The sequence below is a fragment of the Battus philenor genome, unplaced genomic scaffold, assembly GCF_028537555.1.
Source record: "Battus philenor isolate CCGP_79_NKW_IND1 unplaced genomic scaffold, ilBatPhil1.0.hap1 SCAF_1, whole genome shotgun sequence".
Classification (NCBI taxonomy): Eukaryota; Metazoa; Arthropoda; class Insecta; order Lepidoptera; family Papilionidae; genus Battus; species Battus philenor.
This window is the reverse complement of record NW_027181661.1, coordinates 1,933,950-1,948,103: the sequence shown is the minus strand read 5'-3', so window position 1 is coordinate 1,948,103 and position 14,154 is coordinate 1,933,950. Positions and strand designations below refer to the sequence as shown.

At 35.8% G+C, this 14,154-nt stretch overlaps 1 protein-coding gene across 1 annotated transcript; it reads left to right on the top strand.

Annotated features, from left to right (window-relative positions):
* Positions 1-208: 208 nt before the first annotated feature.
* LOC137918767 (gamma-aminobutyric acid receptor subunit beta-like) lies at positions 209-12,196 on the top strand. Its single transcript, XM_068761668.1, has 9 exons — positions 209-302; positions 6,104-6,171; positions 8,020-8,246; positions 8,314-8,396; positions 9,738-9,875; positions 10,236-10,520; positions 11,011-11,201; positions 11,254-11,385; positions 12,032-12,196. The coding sequence occupies exons 1-9, from the start codon at positions 221-223 to the stop codon at positions 12,194-12,196; spliced, it is 1,371 nt and encodes a 456-aa protein (XP_068617769.1). The 5' UTR covers positions 209-220.
* Positions 12,197-14,154: the final 1,958 nt, after the last annotated feature.

Below are 14,154 nucleotides of genomic sequence, written 5' to 3'. Positions count from 1 at the left end.
TATAGTTTCATATTGTCTTATTTGTTAATTATTTCTCTATCCAAATAGATAAAAATTTATATGAAAAAATAAAAGTCACAATTGAAAAGTTGCATATATTTTTGCTAAAAGATTTTAAATAATTATTCCACCCCTCGTATATTTTATAGTATCGAGAATTTAACTTTAGATAAAAAAATAATGGGTTGTTTGTCTTTGCAGGGGTGCAGGCGGTGGTGGCATGTTCGGGGACGTCAATATTTCGGCAATTTTGGACTCATTTAGTATAAGTTACGACAAAAGAGTAAGACCAAACTATGGAGGTTAGTCAATATAATTATATAGAAAAATACATAACGATTCGGGTGTTACAAAAACATTAGTTTTAGCAATAAAAACTAACCACTTTAACAATTATATACGTTCAATAGGAGCTACAAAACTAGAAAATAATAACAAAATGTATATTCGAAAATTAAGTTCTCATTGAATAATTTATTTATTTGACTCTTTAATTTAGTCAATATATCTACCAACATATACATCACATATATCTAGATAATATAAGATTTTTTACAGTGAACACTGTATGAAATAAAGTGTATCATAGAAACTAAATACATTGCTATTCCTAATACAATTACTAATATATATACACAATTATTTAAGAAGCATTACGGAAAGAAGTTATTTTTATAAACTTTTCAATTTAGGTTATTTTTACAGCAAAAGTATTTATATTTCTTGAAGCATATCATTTTAAAATTTACAAATACGACACAAATTATCGATACTGTGTTTAAAAATATAAAAGCAACTATTACCTAGTTTGTTATACAATTATTTACTAAAACAAAAATTTTCATATTTAAAATTACTACTTACGTAAGTTCATTTACTTTAATTCCTTATAGATATAGAGCAGCGGTTGCGGTTGAGAATCGAGACTTTAGTTTAAATCTATTTCCGGATACAATTTTTAAATAATTTACACTTTGTGCATTAATTATATAGGATTACCACTCCACACATACAAGTTTAAACATGATAGCTAGTTCTCTGCGTACCATAATAACACACTGCGATCCACAAGCCGACTGCCAAGCGTGGTGATTATAATACGTTCTCCATAATGGGTGTCTATGTGTTGAAACGACAATTCCTTATATGTACAAGATTTGAAATTTATTAATATCTGTAATTGGGATATAGATACGCATTTGAAATATGAAAATCATTCTTTATTTCAGTAGTAAGACGTTTACTATTGGACCTTATAAATTTTCAATAGGAATGGTTTTTCCATCTTTTCAAACCTTGTCATGTGTCTTTATTTAAATTATCATTTTTTCGCAATTTATTATTATTTCTATACTCATTTTTCATATTTTTTCCATTGTCTTTCATTCTTTCCTCTAATTTCCTTCACGTTATCTGTCACTTCTTTCTTTCCTTACATCGCCTCACTTCCTTTGTTTTTCCTGCGGTGTTTTACAGTTCTACATTTATTATTTTTAATTATTTATTTTTAGCTCTGTTAAATTTGTTTAACAATTTATTAATTTTTAATTCTTAATTATAATGAAACCAGACGGAGGCCACCGGTCGTCGATCATTGTTAGTGGATGTCTCATGCTACATCTGCGGTATATTTCTATCCCTAAACCTACGCATTAAGTTTTTGAAATGAATTCGTTTAAAAGTACAATGATTTTTTTGTTCCCAAAATTAATTTTTTTCGTAACCAGAGCCGAAATCTTTTGTACGCTAATCAAACTAGAAATAGAACGTGAAGTGAAAGACTAGTTTTGTTTATCTAATATATAAAATTCTCGTGTCACGGTGTTCGAACTTGAACTCCTCTGAAACGGCTTGACCGATTTTTACCAAATTCTATATGCGTATTCAGTAGGTCTGAGAATCGGCTACTATCTATTTTTCATACCCCTAAGTGATAAGAGTGGTCCACCCCTAAATTATTTTTATTTATTTTTTAGACAATTTTTTTAGTTTTTATTTTATTATGATACAGCATACAGAAATACATACAACCCTAAATTTTCACCCCTCTACGATCAACCCTTATTTTTTATTTGTTAATTAAAAACTTTTTTTTTTGCAAAACATCGTTTGCGGGATCTGCTAGTTTAAATATAAAATTTAAATTTCAATGTAAAAAAAAAATAATTTTAAATAAATAAAAATCGTGATGCTGTCACTCTTATATTAATAAAGTTATTTCGATCATTGATAAACTTGCAAATACAACACACGTTCGAATAATCTTCTTACATTCGACTAACAGTGTAACAAAGCATCTAAAAGCTGTTTTTACTAATTCATTCACAATTTTTTTTGTTTTCTCTCCATAATCAACTTCTTAGTACCACAAGAAAAAATTCAAATTTAAATCGATGGAAATTCTACGCGATATAATATATGTAGAAAAAATATAATATATGTATTAAAAACTTATTTAAAACCCTCTAACAGCTATACGTAACTTCTCAGCGCTCTTTTAATTCACCTTGCAGCTGTCAGATTCATTGCGCTGTAAGAAAAACCGGATACTGTGCTGAATAGCCGCCTTTAAAGAGACCATGCAATGCATTGACATTCTTGCCTTCTCATAAAACTTTGAGTTATCTTCCATTCACTCACTACTCAAAGCAAGCGCATCTATACCTCCCGCACCTCTTTCAAGACCCCTTGAGGCGTCGTAAAGACGTATTCACTAATATAATCTTAGGATTCTCGTAATCCAAGTGCCACTCACTACACGCCGCAGACAAGATACGGGAGCTCGGCTCAGGGTCGACACACCATAAGACTCCTTTCGAAACTCACCGACAACAAACAAACTGCGAAAACTCATCAAGACATCTTTCCATCTTACACAACTACTAAGCGGGCACGGGTAATGCAAGCAGTACCGAGTAATAAAACTTGCCCATGTGACCACTCTACAGTACAAACTTTTCATCACCTACTCAGACAATGCTCCCGATTCGCATCCAAAAGACGTACCCACGTCACCTTATATAAAAACCTTAATATACCTCCGTTCAACTTACCGGACCTTCTCAAGAAAAAAATCACCGCAGAATCTTTTGATGGCCCGGCACATTGTCCTAACTAAATCTCAAGACATTTAACGGTCTTTAGCGCTTGGGCAGCGACTTGAAATAAAATAATGTATCAACTAATATATAATCGAGTAAAACTTACAAATTTTATTATTAATATGTATAAATTTTTACCTTATTTACCCATAAGAGAAAATTGTTTAAGAAAAATTGTAAAAATTATAAAACGCTGACGTGCTTCGCAGTTAGGAGAAGAAAGATTCGTATCAAATAGCGGCAACCCTCTTTGCATGCGTTTAGAAAAAGCGAAAAAAATATTGTAAAAAAAACCACTAGCGATAAAAATTAGAATTAATAAAAAAAACACGCTGCAGACAACGTCATAACGCCGCATACATAAACGCTTGAGATGTAAAGCCAACCAACATACTTCATACATACCGATTCCTAGGGCGATCCATGGTAGGATAAGTGTCCTATTTTAGATTGCCGAGAGATCCTCGCTGCCCTCCAAAGCCACACACTATACAAACTCGTGTGAAGGACCACCTCCTTCAAGTGTCAATGTGCAAATAGGCATACGACTGTCTAGTCTAAATTTGAATAGTTCGCGAACGCTTCCGTCCTGTGAACTCAGTTCCGATGATGCTGCAAAAGCCTCGAGTCAACACCATTTACCGGACTTCTAACCTTAACCTAAACAAATTTTAAATTCTCCTACCAAAATTGGTTTAGAAGCCTGTTTTAGAAATTAGTAGATTCCAATTTCTTTTATTCAACGTACAACGGATTACATCTATTATGAGTTATTTCTACAACCTTTTCGGATAGTAAATTCACCAGAGCTAAGACGAGTAGGAGAAAGAAATTAAGCAGGATTAAATATATGTATTTTTCCTTCTAAATACGTCAGAGCTAAACCGAGTAGGAGAAAGAAATTAAGCAGGATTAAATATATGTATTTTTCCCTTCTAAACACGTCAGAGCTAAACCGAGTAGGAGAAAGAAATTAAGCAGGATTAAATATATGTATTTTTTTCCTTCTTCTTCTTTTCTTTCATAGTTCTCCTGAAGATCGCCCGATATTCGCTCGTACCCAGCCTTAAACCTTCTTCAGGGTATAGAGGACTTATTTAAAGTAAAAATAATTTAATCGTCCACTTTAATATTCAGTAAGTCGCTTTCGAATGTCCGTACTGACAAGCGATTACATTTACAAGGCATAAATAAATAATAATCCAATAACGGCATTAGACCAACCAGCGTGCACGCGATGTTGCATGATGGGTCGAGTAAAGTGTAAATTGAATATAGAACGAAAGTGTATTGTTCTATTATGTAATATGTTCTGATTGATTTTTTTCTTTAAATATCTTAAACATTTTAAATGCGTGCAGTATTTGCATATCTTTGTGATACAAAACGTTTCGTTTTGTATTGCATTTGTAGTAAAAAACAGTTTGTTTTATGTATATATTTTTTATTATTATCTTGAGCTCGATCTTTTCACGTATCGTCCGCATAAGCGATTTAATTCAGACGGCCTATTAGTCCAGTGATATTTAAGCATGCAGCAATGAACCAAGGCTCTCCAGAAAGCTCTAGAGCCATAGAGCTTCGCTACCTTATTAAAGGTACAGAAGGTTTCGTGTTCATATTAAGTCGGTATTACACGCTATTAGCGGGAGGTGTGTTACCCCCAAGCAACTTGGCGACGAATATGATAACCTAATGTAATCGAAAGTGTATTCACATATGTACAAAGGGTATATACAATTTACAAGACCCTAAAGCAACAGCAACGACTACTTCACAGATGGTTTCTGAATTTAAATCGACGTTCAAATTTAAATTCGGAACGCCCAAGAATTATTTGTCATAAAACTACTGCTGCTGTAGCAGCCAGGAATACGAGGCGTCAACAGTACATCGGTTCTATGCTAAACGCCCTCTATGCGCTGCCTTCTCGTACCCGAGGATTTTAAAAATGCCTCCTACAGTCATTATATAACACGTTTCGTGACACGGCAACTTTTATAGATTTTTCATTCAGGCCGCGTGGGGCGTATACGACCCACACTTTAAAAATTTTAAAAGTCGTTTAAGACTTGCTATGCTTTAAATTTTTTTCAATACTGCAAAGCTATAATTAGCGGATAAAAGTTATAAATTTTAATATGCATTACGTACGATCCTACAATATTTTTTTAAGAATCCTTTGTTTTTCAATAAGAGCTGCAAATGGCCTGAACGGAAAATGTAGTAGGATTCGTATACGCATAAGGCAAGGAATTTGTTTAAAAAAAATTAACTTAATATCCGCTTAAGTATTAAAAACAACATCACTTGGTACCTAGGATAAAATGGACGATGAAACTTTAAACAGAGCTATGTACGAAACGAGCTTTTCAGTCAGCTTTTATCGTTAAATATATAATGACTTTTACAACAGTACCGACTTTTCGCCTCTCATACCGGGCAACCATTTTAATATTTTATTACGATTTCATATTCACGTAAATGTTTTCACGAAAATTTTATTTCATTTACAAACCAACGATATATTTGTGCATTTTTATTGGACGTCTATTCAAATACACATGTAAAATTTATTATATATATTATATATATTTAATACAATTAGGGTTTTTGAAAAATCAGAACTTAATTGAGCAATAACAATAATTTATTCATGTTAAACAAACAATCAATTTTTTATAACAGTAGAAACAATGCATATAAAGTTATGACACGTTAAACACTATTTTTAATATTTTGACATATAAAAATTTAATAGGTAACATGCTATAAATAATAAAATTGTTGATTGATGTTAGTTTTAAAATTCTCATAATGTTATACTAAGGTATAAAAAAATTTGAAGTTGTAATCCGGCTCCATTGATTTCCTTCTTCTGAAGAAGGTAGTAGAGTGAAGATCATATTTAGTATTTGTATAAGAACAGATATTGAAATTGAGGGTCGAAGTTAAGAAAGACAGTGCTCTAAAATCAACCATGTATGTTATGTCATTTTCAGGACCACCCGTGGAAGTGGGGGTCACCATGTACGTGCTCTCAATCAGCTCTCTGTCTGAAGTGAAAATGGTATCTTAATTTCAAAGCAATATCAATGACACAGCGCATACATAGCAAGAATTTTTTGTCCCTTAGTGCAATCACCAACATTTTACCGTTCATCGTAGCACCCGTGTCCACGGTTCGATCGCAGCTCTTGTTTAAGACCCGGTTGTGTTTGGTTGCGACTGTACTAACCGCTGGTGGACGGCCGAAATGCGCGTCGTGTGAAGAAGGGCGCGTCGGCCGCCCAGCCGCGTGTACCCTGCACGCACTCCAACCTCCTCCTCCCGTACCTCCGTGCCCATTCCCGCTCTCCGAACTCTCGCCCTCCGGGGATGGGTAACGTCACCGTCCTCTGGTTTGGTTTTCACGGCGCACGAGGCGCGCGCGACTCACGATTGGGCTTGATTGCAGGTCCGCCAGTGGAGGTGGGCGTCACCATGTATGTGCTCTCTATCAGCTCCGTCTCCGAAGTGCTCATGGTACTCGCCACAGTCAGCTCACGCTTGACTCGGTCGCTCCGGCCCCGCCGCCGCCGCGACCGAGCAGCCCCAGACACGAGGCTGCGAGCATGTACCGCGATTGGTGGAGCAAAGGCCCTCATGTCCGCCCAATTGCTTTCTTATTATGACCATATATCCAACCAGCGCTACGATACGCCTAAAGTTATGTACACATCCGGAATTCATAATAAGAAATGCAATACGTTATATTCTTACAACTATCAGATTGTGTGCCTGGCAGTATTCGTAACTCCAAAGATTAGTTCTTTCAAATCAATCGAACGGTCATTTCCTCTAACGAAATCACTTTGTATCACAAACATAAGATACAATTAAACATTTTATATAGTTATTTGAGTATTTAGATTATGATATGTATTGAAAAAGTAGATTTTAGTTTTAAAATAAATATCCAGTCTATGGATTTGCGAAGACTGTAAAATTTTAATCGTGAATCATTCTGTAGCTTGTTGTGTTTGTACGTATTTGTGTACTTTACATTGCCGTTATTCTGAATTCTCTGTGCTCTTCAGTGACTTGGAACACCGGTTTGGAATGGTGAAACTGATTTAAATCCATCCGTTGCAGTAATAAAATAGTATTGTTTTGTTAAATTTTTCATGTTTACCTGCGAAATCCGGTCTTCCAATCTGCGGTTCTATGCGAGCTACTAGACGTTTGGGTGAAGGGCCCCGAAGTGGAAACCAAATCGAGGTTGGAAAGGTCACAATGAGACGTGACCCATGACCCATGAGGATATTGTCCTATTGATAAATCGCCAATCGGGTCGCATTCGCTAATTATCGATAATTTGTTCCACAAACCTGATCCAAACTTTGTTCGGGGCATTCCCGTTCTGGCTTTTCGCTTCGTTTAGGTGAAGTCTGCCTCTGTCGAGCCGTGGGTGCTAGCTTACTGTGTCTGCCGCCCGAGCACTTTTGCCCTGTCCTATCACCAAAAGCACATATCTTCCCGTTCATATAGATATCATTTGTGTTGGTTAGAATTCACGCCGTTACACTAAGCACATTTTGTTGGTAATCACACGCTTATTGGTATTATCTATTGGATGTAGCACTGTGTTTTTTGATATGTTATCAATGTTCAAACAAAATTAATATATTAAAATCTATAACTTATTATTTATTAACACACAATATACTTTCTCGATATGACATCTTCGAGTAACGCATGTTCAAAGTATTGTGGTTTATACATTTTTAATTTTATTTTCTCTCTTATTACGAGAAAAAGAATATATGCCCTGTTGAAATTTCACAAAAATATACAGCAATTAAAAACAAGTACATAATGAAACAAACGCATCAATAAAATAGTAGTCTTGATATTAAAATTATTATTTTTTTCGCAGGACTTCACTTTGGATTTTTACTTCAGACAATTTTGGACAGATCCAAGGTTGGCTTACAAGAAAAGGCCGGGCGTTGAAACATTGTCGGTCGGCTCTGAGTTCATTAAAAACATTTGGGTACCCGACACATTCTTTGTTAACGAAAAGCAATCTTATTTTCACATAGCAACTACTAGTAACGAATTTATACGTATACACCATTCGGGTTCCATAACAAGAAGTATAAGGTAAAACTTAAAACACGTCTTACATCGATTTAACTTCGTAAACATTCAAGTGAGTGTTATATTTCAGATTGACAATCACCGCGTCGTGTCCAATGAACCTCCAGTACTTTCCCATGGACAGACAATTGTGTCATATAGAAATAGAGAGTTGTAAGTATCATCCTATGAGAAATCGAAGTCAAATTATTATTGATCAATAATTAATGTGAATTGTATTTTTTATATAATAATTATGTGTATTAACATATATCAGATATATTTACAATGAGCACGCTTTATATTATATATATTAAAGAAGACATATGGATAGAAGATTATGTGATTGAAGGTTAAAATATATATTGCGTAAATTATATATATATAGTATATATATATGAAGATGATAGAAAAATTATAAAATATTTAATGGTCGATCGTGCCCACTTTAAGCAACCGTTGATTTGACTCATAGTGCAAAGTTTATCACTAGGCTTTGAATATATTGTATTGTGATCACTTTCTTGTATCACAGATGCTATATAGGGACCATCCTGTGAGCACATACTTACACTTTGTTGGTCGACACGCGGCGTGGTCGCGTGTCGATTATGTTGGAAGGTCTCCTTCTCGCCTACAGCACCCGCAGAAGGCTGACTGGTAAACTAGTAAGCCTTTGTCCTCACAAGCATTAAGCCAAAGAAAGGATTATGGGACATCGATGCCGTGGTTGCCGAGTGGGCGATGGAGGCGGGGTCTGGCGTCCGTGGGATCACCACCGGAGGCCGTGCTACAGACGGAGGGCACTGCAAGCGGCCGACCCTCACCTCACCCCGCGTAACACCACTCTGCTTCGCTCCCCACCGCACATTTACTGCACCCTCCATCAGAACGCTTCATATACATTTCTTTTTAAATTCGTTTAATTTCCGTAGAGCACTTAGGAATGAAGTTTGTTTGCCTGTCCAACACTGTAGGTAGACTTAAGTAGATTTATATTTTTCTATCATCCACGACGAGTGGTCTCGAGGGTGCTCGACGCCGCTCGTTGCCGTGCGCCGGTCGAGAGCGGCGGCGGCGCGCGAGCTGCCCAGCGTAAGTGATAGCGTTCTGTGTTTTTGGCATGTCTGCGGAGTCGGGTACACAATGAGAGATATTCGGTACCATTGGCGAGACGGCCTCGCGAGCGTCGGCATGAGTAACGAGGTTCAGCTGCCGCAGTTCCGAGTGCTCGGCCACCGGCAGCGCGCGACAGTGGTAACGCTGACGACAGGTAACCAATCGCATTGCCCGCTATCCTAGCACGGTCCATTGCTCCGCCACCGACCCCGTCTCCCTCAGCCCGTGTGCAGATGGTAGATGCCACACCAGCACACACGCTCTAACACAGTACAAAGATCGCATGACCGGCGCGAGCGGAGAGCGCGCGACCTCTCGCACCCCTGCCGACGACTAGTCGCAAAACCCACCGCGACGGGCCCGGGGCTATCTCATAAATGTATCCGCTACGCACAGTCGGCTACACCATGCGAGACATCCGATACAAATGGAACGAGGGGCCCAACTCAGTGGGTGTATCGAACGAAGTCTCACTACCGCAGTTCAAGGTGCTCGGCCATCGGCAGCGAGCGATGGAGATCTCACTCACAACAGGTACATAAATACCGGGGGATTTAATCATTACGACATCAAGTTTATATGACTGTACGACTAATACAGATACGTTTAACACTGGACAGAAACGGTCACTATTCTTATCACATCCTTGCTTTCGTACTTTTGCACTGAACACCGAGTGATGTGTAAAATATATTGCAGTAATTTGAATTTAGGTAATAGTACCTCCCCCGTCGATTATAGAAGTAAATTTTAAATTAAATCATGTATTGTTATTTTCCCTTACTAATTAACAACTCGATAGAAGAGAATATAGTTTTTTTTTTTTTTTAATTTCAAAAGATTTTTATTTATTTTTTTCTCCGTAATAAATTTCTTATAACGAATCTGTTACAGGAAATTACTCAAGATTAGCTTGTGAGATTCAGTTTGTTCGTTCGATGGGTTACTACCTTATTCAAATATATATTCCATCCGGTTTGATTGTGATCATATCGTGGGTTTCATTCTGGTTGAATCGAAATGCCACTCCAGCTAGAGTAGCTCTTGGTGTAACTACTGTGTTAACGATGACCACACTCATGTCATCTACCAATGCGGCCTTACCTAAAATCTCGTACGTGAAGTCTATAGATGTCTACCTGGGCACGTGCTTCGTGATGGTATTTGCAAGTCTTTTAGGTAAATATTAAAATTTTATATATTCTTAAATAATTATAATACTGTATAAATAAATGCAAAGCGAATTATATTTCTGTGCCGTTGCGAATTTTTATAATTTATTGCATTGCGAAATTTATTACTAAATTTCTATGTAAACTTGTTTAAGTATTTATGTATAAACAAAATATTACGAACAGTTATTAAAATGATTTGATCATCATCATCATCACTATAATTTCAGCTGTAAGATGTCCACCGCTGGACTTTTCATTTCCATAAATTGCCAATAATACAGTCTAGAAGCGGCCTGGATTCAAGAATTTCCATTGATCTTGACGAGGTCAGCTGTCTATGATATGGGTAAATGTACTACACTGCCCTTGCCGGTTCACGGTCTCCTGTCTAGAACATTAGAGTCCTAGCGGTCATTTATTCTGCATGGCGCAAAATGATTGACGTAAATTAAAATAGAGATGCATGTGACAGACATCTATCTCTTTCTTTACAGAATACGCAACCGTTGGATATATGGCGAAGAGGATACAAATGAGAAAACAAAGGTTTGTGGCGATACAAAAGATCGCATCGGAGAAGAAGTTGCCAGTGGATTGTCCGCCAGTTGGAGATCCTCATACGCTTTCGAAAATGGGAACAATGACCAGATGTCCAGCGGGGAGACCGTCGGTGGGTACAAAATTGGTATATACATCTAACGCGTTAATGAATATACAAAACTATGAAAACATTTCAGGAAGTGAGGTTCAAGGTTCACGATCCAAAAGCGCATTCTAAAGGCGGTACATTGGAGAACACGATAAACGGTGGCAGAACAAACGAGGAGGATAATCCAGGACCACCTCCTCATATACTTCATCCTGGCAAGGTAAAATTAACTTACAAGTACACTTGATACATTATTTTTTTTATTTAAATGCCGGCGTTGCTATGCGATCTCTTATATTTTAATTTCACCTGATATCATATTTTATTTAACACCAAGAATGCTGCAGCGTCCTTAAACTATATAAAAAATATTTATTTATAATTTTCATTACGTAATTATTGTTTTGCTATTGCGATGTGTACATCATTATTTCCAGCCGTAAGACGTCTACTGCTGAACACAGGCATCTTCATCGACATTAATAAGGTCATTTATCCAGCCTATAGATAGAAGTTGGTGGCATACAAAACACTGAAGTCTGACATGTGTAATATAAATGTAGGATCCAGTAAATACGGCGATGGAAGTGAAGCAATGTAAGAAAAAGTATGAAGAAGAATGCAAGATATTGTGACGGACAACAGGAGAATGAGTAAAAGAGGGAGAAGTATAAAAGAGAATGTGAAAAATGTTATTGAGACACATACTGCCATTTCAACTTGACAGTTCGTACGACCATATTTACCTGAGGTCTTTTAACCCGGAGTAAAGCTCTTCCCATTGTTCCTTGAGCGACTGTTAGCTATATATAAGATTAAGAGTATTAATAAGTAAAATACAAATATGTGTGTCTTCTCTCTTTCAGGACATAAGCAAGCTTTTGGGCATGACACCATCCGACATCGACAAATACTCCCGTATCGTGTTCCCAGTGTGTTTCGTGTGTTTTAATCTAATGTATTGGATTATATACCTGCACGTGTCAGACGTCGTGGCTGATGATTTGGTTCTACTGGAAGAGGATAAATAGAGGGAGCTTTACCATTTCCAATTATTTTTCCAAGTGCACCCGTTTTGTGATAAATCAAATGTTATTATCAGATTTTTATAGCAGTAACAGATACGTTTAGTTCTCTTTACACGTGGAACTAGACTTGATCACAACGTGTTTATAACACTTCTGTTATAATGAAGTTACTATTTGATATATAAAAAGTACAATGACGAATTTAAAAGCTAATAATTTTTTATTAATGAAAATGAAAACAAATCGGATATATTAGATATACGTTATCTAATATTTATTTTCAAGTTAAAGTACAATATAGTTTTGAATTGAGTGTTAGCACAAAATGTATGGAAAAATAAATGGAAATGAAATTGTGATAGACTTTATATTTAATATCTGATGCTCAACTATTTATGCTTGATGATTCATTAGTGTTAGTGTTTTATAATCACGTGATAGATTACTTAGCGATTTTAGTTTATATTTTGCGATTTTCTATGTAAAATTAGGTGTTTATTTTGTAAAATATTTCCAAAAACATGTAATACATTAGTTTTCCTTTCAAATAAGCTTCGTAATGTAAATCTGTATTGTCATAAGTGCGTTTCGAGTAAGCGATTGATTTTGCTTTCCTTATTGATTTACTCAATGCATGTTAATTTATTTAATAACATTAAACAACCCATCATTCGTGTATACTTTAGTCGTACTAAAAACGTTTGAATGTAAACATCTTTATATATTTTTATAGCTTCGATTTATAATTGTGTTGTTAAGTTAGATTAGTGCAAATGATACATTGTTAATAATGCATGCAATCGACATTTTTTTATAAATCATGCTGATTAAGATGTACGTAGTCGAAATTACTAAACATTTCAATTTTAAGGTTATATTTTGTACACAATTAAGTGATATGACACACGAATGCAAAGAATGTTCCTTTTTCGAATTACACACTATTGTTTAATATATTCGCTTACGCTATTCAATGTCACTCAGAAATTAATGGAGATAGCTATGTTAAGAGTTTCGATTGCGAGATGGAATCGAAAATCAAAAGAGCAGAGTTCACCGACGAGTTTGAAGAATTGCTCGTCTCAACGGAAATTCTGAGGGTTACATAGCTTCTGCAATCGATGGCCAATGGGTTCTTGAACGGTGACTACAAGCAGGTAGACGCAGAATGGGTAAATCCCCTACTAGGAAGATCGACGACATTGTTTAGGCCCCGGGAAGTCTTTGGAAACGCAAGATTGGTAATCGTAGCGATTTCTAATGGAGACCTATTGTTTGTGTGCGAATACCGTCTGAAACGGAGAGAAATATTTGATATTATAGCAAAGAGGTTACATATAAATTTACGCACTTAATTTTGATAATTATCTAAGGCACAAATTAAAAACAATTAAAAAGAGAATTTTTTTTCACACACGTATATTACGAATAAAAACATACAATATACATATACAAATGAATAAATTACACAATTGAATGTTTGGAAATTTCGATGGAGCAATTTATTTATATTAATGTATTAAAAAAAAAAGTTTTTATTTAAATAGAATCACCTGACTGAGATTTTTGTAAATAAATCATAATACCTAGTTATTAGATCTAGACTAAGAATTTTCGAACTAAGCGATGAGCGTAGAACGAATAGATTTCCACTTGATTACAATTTACTTTAGCATTAATATCTTCCAGTGTCACAGTTTGTTTAAATCCTTAGATCCGCACTGTATGCTTCCCTTTGATTAGTAAAATTAGACGAATTAGCTTACTTTGCTAGTAAATGAAGCTCGTATATAGTATTTGAGCATTAGAACAATAAGTGTTGTTAACTTGGGAGGGTTATGTAGCGAAGTTCAAAAGGATACTTCCCAATTTAACAGCATTACCCTCATTATCTGATGCGCAGGGCTCCTGTCATCAGCTGCGATGGTTCATCGTGATATTGAGTTTTGAAATGATCACCA